At 44.2% G+C, this 14190-nt stretch overlaps 1 protein-coding gene across 2 annotated transcripts; it reads right to left on the bottom strand.

Annotated features, from left to right (window-relative positions):
* Positions 1 to 390: 390 nt before the first annotated feature.
* Positions 391 to 14091, bottom strand: peli3 (pellino E3 ubiquitin protein ligase family member 3). 2 transcript variants are annotated; one of them, XM_058068011.1, is made up of 7 exons: positions 13854 to 14091; positions 6604 to 6801; positions 4201 to 4330; positions 4013 to 4114; positions 3711 to 3938; positions 2245 to 2433; positions 395 to 1177 (listed from the first exon to the last, which is right to left on the bottom strand). In XM_058068011.1, exons 2-7 carry the CDS (start codon positions 6774 to 6776, stop codon positions 578 to 580), a joined length of 1422 nt encoding a protein of 473 aa, XP_057923994.1. In that variant the 5' UTR covers positions 6777 to 6801; positions 13854 to 14091; the 3' UTR covers positions 395 to 577. The 2 variants fall into 2 exon arrangements, with proteins under 2 accessions (XP_057923995.1, XP_057923994.1); XM_058068012.1 differs by lacking the exon at positions 13854 to 14091 and having other exon boundaries at positions 391 to 1177; positions 6604 to 6800.
* Between the last annotated feature and the right edge of the window lie 99 nt (positions 14092 to 14190).

Here is a 14190-nt window from a genome sequence, read left to right on the forward strand (position 1 = left end):
TCTGTTGTTACCATGGTAACATGTCATTGCCTACTTTTAGAGACTGTTGGTCTATATATTTGAATAATTGGGTTAAAAAGGTGCATTGACTTGACTTACCTATTCATCGCATATGCTCAAAACATTTTCATTTCAAGGTCATGCAGACCATCGGTTCTGTCCTCTACTGGCTACCTATGATCATCATGGCTGCCTCACCCCCCCCACATTTGTATCCTTTTACATCACTTGCAGAGCCAAGGTAGGATCACACTTATTTAGAATCCAATTCAATCTATATAATTTAAAGCACGTAATATATTCTATTATGTAATGCCAGAGTGGTTCTTCTGCACCTCCTTCTGTCCTAATGATGAGACTGCTGGTGACCTTGAGTTATTTTTAGCATCAGTGATGTGGTGCAGGCTACACCTCCGAGAAAATGTCCTGTATTCATGTAGTGAACAAAGTAGCCGATCGTGTCAACACATTTATTTACAAAGTGTCCATACACATGAAATTACACTTGAAGCCTTTGCATCAGCTGTTGCATGAGAGTTCAAAATTTTTCCCTTCAGCATGACTTCCAGGTGTGGCTTCAATCGACAGGGCCCTGGAAGATAAGTTTAATGTGGCCCTGCTCCCCTGTCAACCAGGTGCCACAGAAGGGGCATGCGGCGTGGAAGGCGTGGGTACCGTGGGGTAGTGGGATCTGGCTCCAACCTGCCACTGTCTTTTCAGAGCACACGTGACCACAGGGACAGAAGGCATGAGTGGGAGGTCCCGCATCCAGATACAAGCCCCCCTCACAGCCCAGCCATAGCGGGACATAGGGGCCAACTCGCCTGCACATGGGGCACTCTCTCTCCCCGGTGTTGGCCGGGACTGTGCCGCCCGGACCGGCAGGGACCTTGTCCTTGCGGTAGCCCCAGTTATGGTAACCATGCACATGGCCGCAGTTGACATAAACCCATGGCTGCTTCTTGTCCACGATCTCGCGCTGCGCCAGGCTCGGAAAAGCCAGGGTGTTGAAGCCCACGGGGCACTGGGGTCGGGCAGCGTTCAGCTCCTGCCGTAGGGACTCGAGTTGTTTGAGGGTGGGTGTGTAGCGCAGGCCGGCGGGGGTCCGCCACAGCAGGGTTGCCCCGCACAGGTCAATCAGGGAGCCGTCCTGGAGGGTGTTGGACTCATTGTCCACCTTAATCGAACAAGACGAGAGGGGACAGCTTAGCCATGTGACTCTTCTCTCTGCTGCCCTCTAGAGCCGTTGCACTTACGGAGTCAACCATTGACCAGCAGCAAGGTGACAAAAAATGAAGGCTCGATCTGCTCCACCACTTTAGCAGTGATGTGTGGGCATTCATTCATTTTCTACCGGGGTGCTGGAGCCTATCCCAGCTGTCTTCAGGCAAGAGGCGGGGTACACCCTGGACCGGTCGCCAGCCAATCACAGGGCACATATAGACAAACAACCATTCACACTCATATTTTTTATTAATTTGGAGTCAATTAACTTAGCATGTTTTTGGAATGTGGGAGGAAACCGGAATACCCGGAGAAATCCCACGCATGCACGGGGTGAACATGCAAACTGGAATTGAACCCTGGTCTCCTAGCTGTGAGGTTTGCGTGCTAACCACTCGACCGCCGTGCCGCCATAACTAAGCTTGTCTTTCAATATTTTTGGACTAATAATAGGCCATTAGTCAACCACGAAACAGCGCCCATTTATTATTTTTTGGGGTCAAAGGTCATCATGCAATGAGTCGTTTTTACAGAATTATATGCTATCAAAATCGATTCTCCCTTCATAACAAATAGTTTGGCACACAGAGATGGCTGAGGGTGGCATGTCATCATTAAAAATAAAAATAAGAATTTGTCAACATATTATATACCCTATGTAAAAAAAAAAAAAAAATTAAACCATTCATTATGGAGAATAACTATAATAATTACCAAGAAGGGCCAAGTTTTCTCCGGGTACTCCGGTTTCCTCCCACATTCCAAAAATATGCATGTTAGGTTAATTGGAGACTCAAAATTGTCCATAGGTATGAATATGAGTAGTGGATACCATTCACAAAATTCAATATATCAATATTGCAATAATGACAATTGCACATAATTCCTCAATAGTAGACTAATGTGGAGTTCACGATGAAGTCATTTTTTGTACATAACTCGCTGCTATAAGTGAACATATTAATATAATGTGCACCCCTGTGCTAATTCATGCATCTCATCTCATCAGGGTCATCTTACCAGCTTTCCTCTCTGTTGAGCCGATCGCGTCTCCCTCAGGGCGAAGACATTACCGCACACCGAGATCTCCCTCCAGACGCCCGGAGCAGGTTCGGACACAAACTCGCCCGCCGGATGCATCACCAGCACGCCGTTGGTCGTCAGTCCGTCCATCAGGCCGTCTGACGTCCTCCACTTGGCAGCGCGTTCCTGGAACGACAGAATAGGCGGAAGTAAAGGTGAGAGGGAATCACGTCCTGAGGGATGATGATGATGATGATGATGATGGTGTAGGTGGGTGTCGGGGGTAAAAAAAAAAACAAAAAAACGACGTTGCACTTTGCTGCTGCTATATTTAATCCTGCACTGTATTGACTAATCCTGGGGAGTTCACCCACGCCTAAGAATAAACTTATTCCTGAGGAAAAGACTTATTAGCTCGCTAGGTGATGAGGTGATCGTTAATGTATAAAATTACACGGACACACATGGCAAGCTCAGAGGTGTGTGTGTGTGTGTGTCTTTGTTGCCAGCGGTTCTGATGAATTTTGCATGAGATGAAGTCATGCTGTCTATTCTTAGTTCTGCATAGCTTTGAGCACCTCACATGTCACGTTTTGGACTGCCCCACACCACGTAAAACAGGGGTGTCCAAACTTTATACTGAAAAATCCAAGGCTGTTTGTGTCTTACAGGACGACAATTTCAGCCAAGTAATATTAATAGTAATTTTAATAAATAGAATATTTTCATAGAGCATAGAAAACCTGTTTATGACATTATTTGAACCCTATAGACATGGAATAACAACCCTATATTAGTCCTTACACTCATATCACACAATTCATTCATTCATTTTCTACCACTTTTTCCTCACGAGGGTCGCGGGGGGTGCTGGAGCCTATCCCAGCTGTCTTCGGGCGAGAGGCAGGGTACACCCTGGACTGGTCGCCAACAACCATTCACACTCACATTCATACCTATGGACAATTTGGAGTCGGCAATTAACCTAGCATGTTTTTGGAATGTGGGAGGAAACCGGAGTACCCGGAGAAAACCCACGCATGCACGGGGAGAACATGCAAACTCTACACAAAGAGATGGCCGAGGGTGGAATTGAACCCTGGTCTCCTAGCTGTGAGGTCTGTGTGCTAACCACTAGACCGCCTTGCCGCCCATCACACAATTTATTAGATAAATTAGTCACGTAAGACTAAGTTTTGTAATTTTAAGAATGTACCACTGGTGGGACACTAGATGACCCCCTGGCCGCGCTTTGGACACCACTGACATTCATGCATATATAAAGTACACTTAATTTGGCATCTGCATCTTCTGATGTCACCTTGTGACTCTCAAAAGTCTTGCTCATGTTTCCCGACAATGATGTCACCACAGAGTGACATAACAGTCCCTGTAGGGAACCTGGTTGCCATGGCATCCTGCTCCCGGGGTTAAACGTGCATGAGCAGGCTTTGAACACTCACCCCCAGGAAGATGTTCTTGGAAGAGTCGAAGCCCGCGGCGTAGATGCGGGCCGTGTAAGGGGCACTCCGCTCGCACATGATGCGGCAGGCGTAGCGGGAGATGGTGCTCTGCGCCGACTGACCTCCGCCGCCGCCGCCCTCCCCGGCTGCGCCCCCGCTCTGACCTCCGCCACTGCCTGACGTGTCTGTTACCACGAAGTCGATCATGCTCTCTGTGGAACGGCCGATCTGACAGAAGCGTTACAAATGTATAGCATAAATATATATATAGTGTACACGGCTTCACCTGATGATGCACTTACCTGAAACATGTCCGTGTTTGTGTCATGCGTGTACTCCACAATGACTGAGTGGCTGCGTGACAAAGTGTACGAGATGCTGTGCTGGCTTTTGTTGCTGAGTGCCTGCCAAAACAAACAACCACATAGAGACATGTCTCTTTCACACACACACACACACACACACACAAACAGTAGTTGTCATATCTCACCTTGGACACGAGAGGGGTGGAGACATTGTGGATGACATCAGGTTTGACCCCGTTAGCTTTTGTTCTCTTGTAGAGGGCCAGGCGACTCCTTCTGCGACCTTTGTCGCCATTGGCCAGCGAGCCATTGTGCCTTCAAAGCAAGACATGGAAAAAACATAAAATAGATGATCTTCTTGTGTTGCCATGGACACCTAATGTGATGCTTCAGTGAGGGAACACAAGAGGCAGTGATTGGATGGATGCTACAAAAAGGGGCGTGACAGGCAGTCTCACACTTACGTAATAATCTTAACATCATGTATCATATATCAGCACATTCAAACCTTGTTTTTGTTTTTTCTGTTTGCCTTGTTTCTGGTACGGTGTCTTGGTTAACGTACAAGATTGCATGTAACAGACTTTTGACTTGTTGTGGCATTTCAAAGGATATCAACAAACAACTTCCATCATAGCTTGTTTATTCAGCCATCTTGGATGAAACACCAAATCTTCTAATACTTTACATAATATAGTAAAGTATATAAAAGTATATAAAACATAGTTTACATAATACTACCATGTTCTCTGAGGCTCATTCGTTTTGGCAAACTCTAATGAGAATGTTACACAAAGTAGTCCATTTGCGGCATCGACCATACAGTCAAATGTTTTGAGACATAACATAAAAACACAGCTGGTGGATCCACACCAACAGCAACTTCTCTACATCTTCAACGCTCCGGCATACCTTGTAAGGATAAGTGGCATAGAAAACGGATGGATGGATGATACTGTAGCATTGTAGCATTACTAGAGATTTGGTGTTGGGTGTGTGAGTTTAGTACAATCGTACAATAACCAAAGTACAATAATCAACACAGTGTGAGAAGCGATTATATCTACTATATTAGGTAATACAAATGTAAAGTTGACTATACGGGTATTATTTCATATCTGGGGGGACCCTAATAATGTTAAAAACTATTTAGAAGATCAGAAATATTTTTTGTTGTTGTCCCAATCCACATTTGGCATCCAATCTGATGGCTTTGGTAAAGATGAAATTGGAACACTATGGGCATGCAAAGTATTTTAGGGTAGTACTAATCATTTGGACATGATTATAGATCCATTTATATGACTCTCTTCAACGCAATAGTAATTTATTGACGGTCCCTAGTATAAACAATGTGGTGCGTTTTCTTCTGTGTGGTGGTAACCAACCATATCGGAGGAGATCCAGGTCCTGAAGATCGAATGGGAACATCCATAGTAACTATGAAAATATTAATTTATTCATACTGAATCCTACTTGGTGGAAATGTACTTATCGAGGTCAGGTCTGGAACCAATTAACTATGATGAATTAGGGATGACTGTACGGTATGTGAAGGCAACATTTTTAAATTGTAGTCCAGTAAAACTTTCATTCATTCATTTTCTACCGGTTTTCTTCACAAGGGTCGTGGGGGTGCTGGAGCCTATCCCAGCCGTCTACGGGCGAGAGGCGGAGTACACCCTGGACTGGTCGCCAGCCCAATCACAGGGCACATATAGACAAACAACCATTCACACTCACATTCATACCTATGGACAATTTGGAGTCGCCAATTAACCTAGCATGTTTTTGGAATGGGGGCGGCACGGCGGACGAGTGGTTAGCGCGCAGACCTCACAGCTAGGAGACCAGGGTTCAATTCCACCCTCAGCCATCTCTGTGTGGAGTTTGCATGTTCTCCCCGTGCATGCGTGGGTTTTCTCCCATATTCCAAAAACATGCTAGGTTAATTGGCGACTCCAAATTGTCCATAGGTATGAATGTGAGTGTGAATGGTTGTTTGTCTATATGTGCCCTGTGATTGGCTGGCGACCAGTCCAGGGTGTACCCCGCCTCTTGCCCGAAGACAGCTGGGATAGGCTCCAGCACCCCCTGCGACCCTCGTGAGGAAAAAGCGGTAGAAAATGAATGAATGAATGAATGTTTTTGGAATGTGGGAGGAAACCGGAGCAAACTCCACACAGAGATGGCCGAGGGTGGAATTGAACCCTGGTCTCCTAGCTGTGAGGTCTGCGCACTAACCACTTGACCGCCGAGTAAAACTTATATATCATATTCAAAAACTCGTAATTTTTTCTGTATATGGACCTTGGTGGAAAAAGTTTGGACGCCCCTGATTGAAATGACTTGGTCAACAAGCTAACTGCATCAACGGAGTGAGGCTAATAATGTTTGCTACGTCAGTAATGTAATAATGAAGTCATTTGCAGCTTTAAGACTTTCAAGGACCCCCTGACCTTTCAATGTTACTCTAATCAAGATGATGGTGTGTCTGCAACTCTGCACACTGATTGATTAGCCCATTGGTCCACCGTGGACTCATAAAAAATGTGGAGGGGAAAAAAAAAGTGATTTAAGCGTCTCACCCTAAGACGATGAGCTCGCCGTACTTGATGGGCTCTCTGTCTTCAGGAAAGACTCCGTCTGGAAGCTGAGAGCTTGAGCCCAGAGGAGGTGAGGGCTGGCTCTTGTTGCACGATGGGCGCAGCTCCAGAGATGGGGGGGGACACAGCGCCTCGGAGCTACCCTCCAAAACCATGCCCACTGGCCACCACTGGGGCTTGCTGTTTGGAGAGGAGGATTAGTCAGTAGTCAGCCAGCTGCAATTGTGACTTGTATTTCTAATGCATGCAGAGCTAGACTGTTAAATCACACCATGAATGACTTCCATGTAGATATTATAATATAATATTTCAGCAGAAGAGTGGGCCCGCAGTGGATATTTTGATACTGTTTACACAAGTCCTGATGAGTGGCCATCTATACGCATGCAGGTTCAAACCTATTATTAATCGGAAAAGTGGGCGAGACCGCCTACACTCTGTGGAACGAAAGCATGACAGAACCAGATAAGCTTCATCCTCCCTGCAAGCGCATTAGATAATCACCATGGGAAGGTGAGTGTGATGATGCTGGAAAAGTTTGCAGCTTTAAAGCAACAGTACAAGCCAATATGGATGACAGCATCCCTTTAAAGGTATTTAAAATATAGTAATACTGTTAAATGCCCCTTTTTATTATAAAAAAATAACAAAACCAGCCATTGTTGTTTTGTTTAGAGACAGTACGGGAAGCAGAACTGGAGGTAGCAGAGATGAGGATGCTGAGGCTCTCATTGGGAGTGACCAGGATAGATAGGATCAGGAACGAGTACATCAGAGGGAAATTATATGTTAGCGACTTTGGGCACAACCAAAAGAGCTAGCACTTTAACTATTACAACATTTGTACAAAATAACACCTCAGAGGCATAATATTATTATATCTTGTCACATTCATAGTTCATAATGTTTATAATCTGTATCATCTGCAATAGCCATACTATAGTCATTTATATCCCTGTATATATCCACACTGTATCATAGTCATAGCCTGTTATAGTTTGTGCATATATATGTCCATTTACAGCTCTATTATATTCCTTCATTAACTTCCTAATAAGGTATTTATAAATTTTCACTTCTGGTTGGATGCTAACTGCATTTTGTTGCCCTGTACCAGTGACATGAGCAATAACAATAAAATCTAATCTAATCTAATCTAATCTAAGGAAAAGACTGGAAGCAGAACTGGAGGTAGCAGAGATGAGGATGCTGAGGCTCTCATTGGGAGTGACCAGGATAGATAGGATCAAGAACGAGTACATCAGAGGGAAATTATATGTTAGCGACTTTGGGCATAAAGTCAGAGAGGAAAGACTGAGATGGTTGGGATGCTGCGTTTAGCGCTGCCAGGTAGGAGGCGTAGAAGAAGACCAAAGAGGAGGTTTATGGATGTAGTGAAGTTGGTGTGAAAGAGACAGATTTAAAAGACAGGATTGGATTGCTATGGCTGCCCCAGAAGGGAAAAAGCCCAAATAAAGAGAAGAAGAAGAACAGTAATGTGTCCACAGCACCTATTGATGAGCATGAAAAACATAAACAATCATCTCCCTCAGTCAATGTTTGAGAGTCGTCATGTACATACATGTGAAAGGAGGTTTGTCCTTCCACCATTATGACTATATGGGTCATAGAATTACATAGAATGTCTTTGTTTTGGGAATAAATAGTCTATTTTGATGCTAATTCAACCTAATTTGTGTGTGTTTTTAACAGAAGACCTGTACTTCTGCAAGATGGCGGCACGAAAACAGCGTTGTGAAGCATCTTTGTAGGTATTATTTTGCTCACATATTACACCAGGCAAGAGCATTTGGACATTGAATTTCACAGGACTAATTTTTTGTTTTGTTTTTTTAATCACTGATCATCGACCCGTCCCTGAGATCTGCATAGGAGTCTGCACTGGAGTCTACACACACCACCCAACTAGGGCGGAAGTGCCGATAAGTGGCGTCGACAATGTAAACAAAAGGGGAGGAAGTCGCAGAGGAAAAGGAGATAAGCTGAAGCTAACACTGGACAGACAAGCAAGGCCAAGAAGAGTGGAGGACACTATGTAAATGAAGGTACTGTTATTGCACACCTACCATCTTTGTTTATCTTGAGGCTTTTAGCCTTTTTCTTTGACGTGGAAAAAAGTCCTACATTTATTTGTAGCGGTCATGGACTGGTTTGTTTTTTTTACATTCTTGCTACCACCCCTATTGTGACTAATTTGATATTAGAGGTTCCAACTGTGCACAATCTAGCAAAGATTAATATCTGTGAAGCTCGCTGAATTGAAGGATTCGTTGTGATGATGGTTGTCAATTTATTGTATGTCTGTGTATTAATTATTAATTACTCAATTATCCCGGTCATAGTAATCCGCAAAACTTTTAATAGAGGCAACTGGACTCTTCACGGTTCTTTGGGAACCGTGGTCACTAACGAGTTACCATCAGCCAGGTGAACGACCTATTCCTATGCAGGAGGAGTCGTTCATGAGCCAAACAACTGGTGGCGACCACCCCCATGGGAAACACCCAGCAGGGACACACACACACCTAAAAATGTGAAAAAAACTTTTGGATGAGTCCTGTTGCCTCCATTCAATGTATCAACATGTACAGTAACATAAAACAGGCTTTGCTACACATCCTAAAACAGACAGTCACATCAGTCACAGAAGTGATGATGATGATGAAGAGGAAAAGAGCAGCTCATCGTCACATGACAGATGACCTGAGCTTGCATCAAGCAGTCGGTGGACATTTCATTAGCCTGCCTGGATATTGAGCGGCAGCAGACTCTCTGCCAAAGTGGACTCTCGGGAGGCGGGGATGAGCGGAAGCAAAAGAAGGACAGCTGACATGGTGTCATTTAGGCTTCTCTGCGAGCCTAGCAAGGGGTGGGTGGATGGGTGGGGGGGGGGGGGGGGGGGGTTGACGATGGTGGATGGAGGGCACGTCTCCCCGGTAGAACAAAAACAAATCACAGAAGCTAGCATGTCGCTGTAGGAGGTCATGAAGTAGAGGAGAGGAGTGAGGAACAGGGTGACTGTAGTGAAAGGGGTTGCGGGGGGGTTACATGTGTGTACGCGCATGCGTAAAAGCACCACACACTGGCAGGGTGATGGATTGCCACGCTTTTTCTAATCAAGCCACAGTCACATCCTGTGGGTGGAGGCGGAGAAGGGGAGGGGTAACAAAAGAAAGAAGACAAAGGAAGAGGACAGTATAATGGAGCCAAACGGATAAAGGCACAACACTGGCTGCAAGGGCTGCATTGCAAATAACACAACATGAAATTGATGCATGTAATTGTATCATGTTTACATTCAGTTATTTTTAGCTCATATTCCAGGAAATTTCTTCTTATTATTATTATTATTATATAACATTATGTAGCTTTTAAAGCATATGTGAGCCAGAGATGGCTGCCGAGTCGATCATATTCCTTCATACGTTCAAATTATGCCATGGGAGCCCAGGGTCAGATTCCCTCTGCTATAGCAAACGGCCTTTGATTGATTGATTGATTCATTAATTCATTTATTTTCTACCGCTTTTTCCCTGCGAGGGTCAGGGGGGTGCTGGAGCCTATCCCAGCTGTCTTTGGGCGAGAGGCGGGGTACACCCTGGACTGGTCTGATTGATTGATTGATGGTCTTTTTCCATATAAACAGGTGGTGTCAGGTTTTATTATTTTGTTATTATTTTGTTATTTTTATTTTTGTATTCATTCATTCATTCATTTTCTACCGCTTTTCCTCACGAGGGTCGCGGGGGTGCTGGAGCCTATCCTATCCTAGCCTATATATTGTCACCTATACCCTCCTATTCTTATTCAAGCTACGGGATTGCGGCAGGGACAAGCTAACTAGTTAGCCTCTCCAATTTACTTATTCTAAACTTCAATGTTTCAAACAGAGTATGGAATAAGGCCAAAGTAAGAAGTTGAAAATTTACCACTTCCACACGGAACGGGAGGAAAAATGATTTTCATGTTCATCATGTTTGGACATACCGTTGCTTACATGCAGTGTGAAGGATTTGTCATATAAAGTCATGTTTCATCAATGTAACATTACTGCCACCTAGTGACTAGAATAACTAAGGTTGTCTTTCAATATTTTTGGACTAATAATAGGTCATAATCAACCACGAAACAGCGGTCATTTATTAATTATTTTTTTAAACCGCGATAGATTGAGGGAGCAATGTTCGAACAATCGCAGCGTGGGACGACTGTGTTTTAGAAAACATCAACAATATCAACTGCGGTGTATCTCGCATCATTTTCCTTGAAGCAGAAATGGCGGCGGGCTCTTTTGGGTCAAAGGTCATCATGCAATGAGTCGTTTTTACAGAATTATATATATATATATATATATATATATATATATATATATATATATATATATATATATATATATATATATATATATATATATATATATATCAAAATTGATGCTCCCATCATAAGAAATTGTTTGGCTTCCGCCCCGGACGCCGGAAGTTCTCCTTTCTTGGCGAACAAGTGCTCCTGCTCTCTGGCCGCCCACGAGCGGGGAAGGGTGATTGTGTGGGAGAAAGATGGAGACACGCAAAGGACGAGAAAGAAACTGAGAGCGTGACAAAGCAACTCTGCGACAAAAATTTCTCCACCTGTTTTAAACTCTACTTTTTATATTTGTTGTCATTAAGTCAGTGAGTCACATCACAAAACATCTCGCTTCACGTTTGAAAGCACGTGTGTGCGTGTGCGCTTGACATTATGTAACACATTATGCTGGGCAAATCCTTCACAACGCTATTATGAACACTTGTCTTACCCTCCCCCCACCCGTCACCCCCCTCTTCGACTGTGCTTTGACTTCACTTAGGTGTTGCTTGATGGTACAGACAAACATACTGTAATGTAACCCCTATGGACTTTGGTGAATCAAAGCACCCTCAGGCTCCAGTAAAAAAAAAAAAAAGAAAAAAAAGGAAGAAGCAGATGCTAATTTAGTCTGTTCTAAAAACATAAAATGTGGCCCTTGTTGATCTACCAATAATATTAGGGGACTAATACATCTGCGGGGCTCCCCTTACATTTTCATAGACGTTTTCCTGTGTGTAGCCCTGGGGCCTTCTGCATATTTGGAAAATAAAATCATTAATTATACATTATTAAATATGACACTTTTTGAAAATTGTCAAATTTTCTTATCTTACCATATATTTGATTGGTTTTCATTCATTTATTTTATTTTTTTACCGCTTTTTCCTCATGAGGGGTGCTGGAGCCTATCCCAGCTGCCTTCAGGCGAGACTCTGGGTACACCCTGGACTGGTCGCCAGCCAATCACAGGGCACATATAGACAAACAACCATTCACACTCACATTCATACCTATGGACAATTTGGAGTCACCAATTAACCTAGCATGTTTTTGGAATGTGGGCAGACCTCACAGCTAGGAGACCAGGGTTCAATTCCACACTCGGCCATCACTGTGTGGAGTTTGCATGTTCTCCCCGTGCATGTGTGGGTTTTCTCCCACATTCCAAAAAAAACATGCTAGGTTCAAATTGTCCATAGGTATGAATGTGAGTGTGAATGGTTGTTTGTCTATATGTGCCCTGTGATTGGCTGGCGACCATTCCAGGGTGTACCCCGCCTCTCGCCCGAAGACAGCTGGGATAGGCTCCAGCGACCCTTGTGAGGAAAAAGCGGTAGCAAATGAATGAATGAAGTAATGACCCAATTTCTGTGAATGCATCTCACATTCTTGTCCACGCTATTTGCTAGCTACGCTGCCACGAGGTGAATGCCATGTTTCCGGGCAACTGTCAAGCTTGAGTGGGAGAGAAGTGGAGATGTGCCATCCGTCCGACACACAACTCGCAGATACCTGCTGGAGAAGAGCACGCCATTCAGAAGACAGCGTCTGTCTCTTCAATTCAAACCTTCTCACCAGTATGGGCAATACCAAAGAGTTATCAAAGAATCTCAGGGACAAGATTGTCAACCTGCACTAGACTGGAATTTGACGACAAGATGGTGAGAAGGAGACCACTTTTGGTGCAATAAATCACAGAATTTCCGCAAGAAATTCAAGATTATCAGAGAGGTGAGGGAATGTTGATCTGTCACTAAGATAAACATAACTTTGGGAGAATGTGATGTGGTCTAGATTTGACTAGAATTGGGCTCTTTGGTGTCAAATCGACTCAAGAGGCGGGGTACACCCTGGACTGGTCGCCAGCCAATCACAGGGCACATATAGACAAACAACCATTCACACTCACATTCATACCTATGGACAATTTGGAGTCGCCAATTAACCTAGCATGTTTTTGGAATGTGGGAGGAAACCGGAGTACCCGGAGAAAATCCACGCATGCATGGGGAGAACATGCAAACTCCACACAGAGATGGGATTGAACTCGGGTCTCCTAGCTGTGAGGTCTGCGCGCTAACCACTCGACCGCCGTGCCACCCTGTGTCCAATCACTATTTACTAATTCCTCAGTCCGATACTATGTATAATATTATACTCATTATTTCATGTTTCTGTAACATAATTCTAGACTGTTGACATCTTTGCAAAGGGGGGTGAAAGGAATCAGCAGGGGATCAAATACTTATTCCCGCAACTGTACAGTGCATATACAGTAATACGGTGCAGTATGGCTGACAACATTCAGTATATGTTCGTCAGCAGGCCAGCATGAGTCATTACTCAGCAAAGTGTACAAATATTTCCGGATCATGACAAAACCATAACTGAGATATTTTCACTCGATTATACCAGATTGAATTGAACATGTCCTCTTCCTCCCTTCCTCCCACCCTTTAAGGAGTCTCTATTATTACTGCTCAGTCTAGGCACATTGCAGTGGGTTTGCAGGGCTATATGCGTGATGATGTAGTAAGAATACCAATATACGCCATAAATGAACGTTTAGCATCCAATGTATGTTGTGTTTCATACAGCTGGATTCGTACCCGGGGGGATTCCATTACCAGAAAATATCATCATCATCATCATCATCACACACACACACCCTCCTAAGCGACAATCATGGAGACAGAGGAAGACAACACAATTTTAACAAAGCACAAATGGGATATTAATCCCCCCCCCACACCCCACGTTCGCTACACTCCAATGACAAAAGATGGTTTCAAACAGATTAGACATCAGCTGCCATTTGCTTTCATGGAGGCACACAGCTGATGAGCACATAAACAAGCCCCTACCCGCTGATGTTTTGCCAACGGAGCTCGGAAACCGCTGTGTAATTCCTCCTTTGGTGCGCGTGTGTCACTGTGGATCCGTGCGTGTATTTTTGGTGGGTGGGAGGATCCTGACAGTCCACGTCAGTCCCGCCTAGGGAAGGTTAAAAATCGAAGGTCCAGAGTGAGGATGGAGGAGGCAGTGTAGTGATGCTCGCCTTCTCCCTTCCTCTCTCTCTCTTCCTCTCTCTCTCTCTCTCGCTTCCTCAACCAAGGTAAGTGCTGCTGCCTTCGTGAATCCTCGGAAATCTGTGCTTTCAAAAGCTGTTCAAGCACTCCTTTAACACATTTAAAGAGAAAA

This window comes from Doryrhamphus excisus, chromosome 3 (genome assembly GCF_030265055.1).
Source record: "Doryrhamphus excisus isolate RoL2022-K1 chromosome 3, RoL_Dexc_1.0, whole genome shotgun sequence".
NCBI lineage: Eukaryota > Metazoa > Chordata > Actinopteri > Syngnathiformes > Syngnathidae > Doryrhamphus > Doryrhamphus excisus.

Excerpts from the sequence above, each read along its gene's own strand:
- peli3 (XM_058068012.1), bottom strand. The coding sequence starts at position 6,776 with ATGGTTTTGGAGGGTAGCTCCGAGGCGCTGTGTCCCCCCCCATCTCTG. Across the intron at positions 3,939-4,012 it reads CAAACACGGACATGTTTCAG|ATCGGCCGTTCCACAGAGAG; the intron begins GTAAGTGCATCA and ends CGCTTCTGTCAG. Across the intron at positions 2,434-3,710 it reads CCAAGAACATCTTCCTGGGG|GAACGCGCTGCCAAGTGGAG; the intron begins GTGAGTGTTCAA and ends CTGTCGTTCCAG.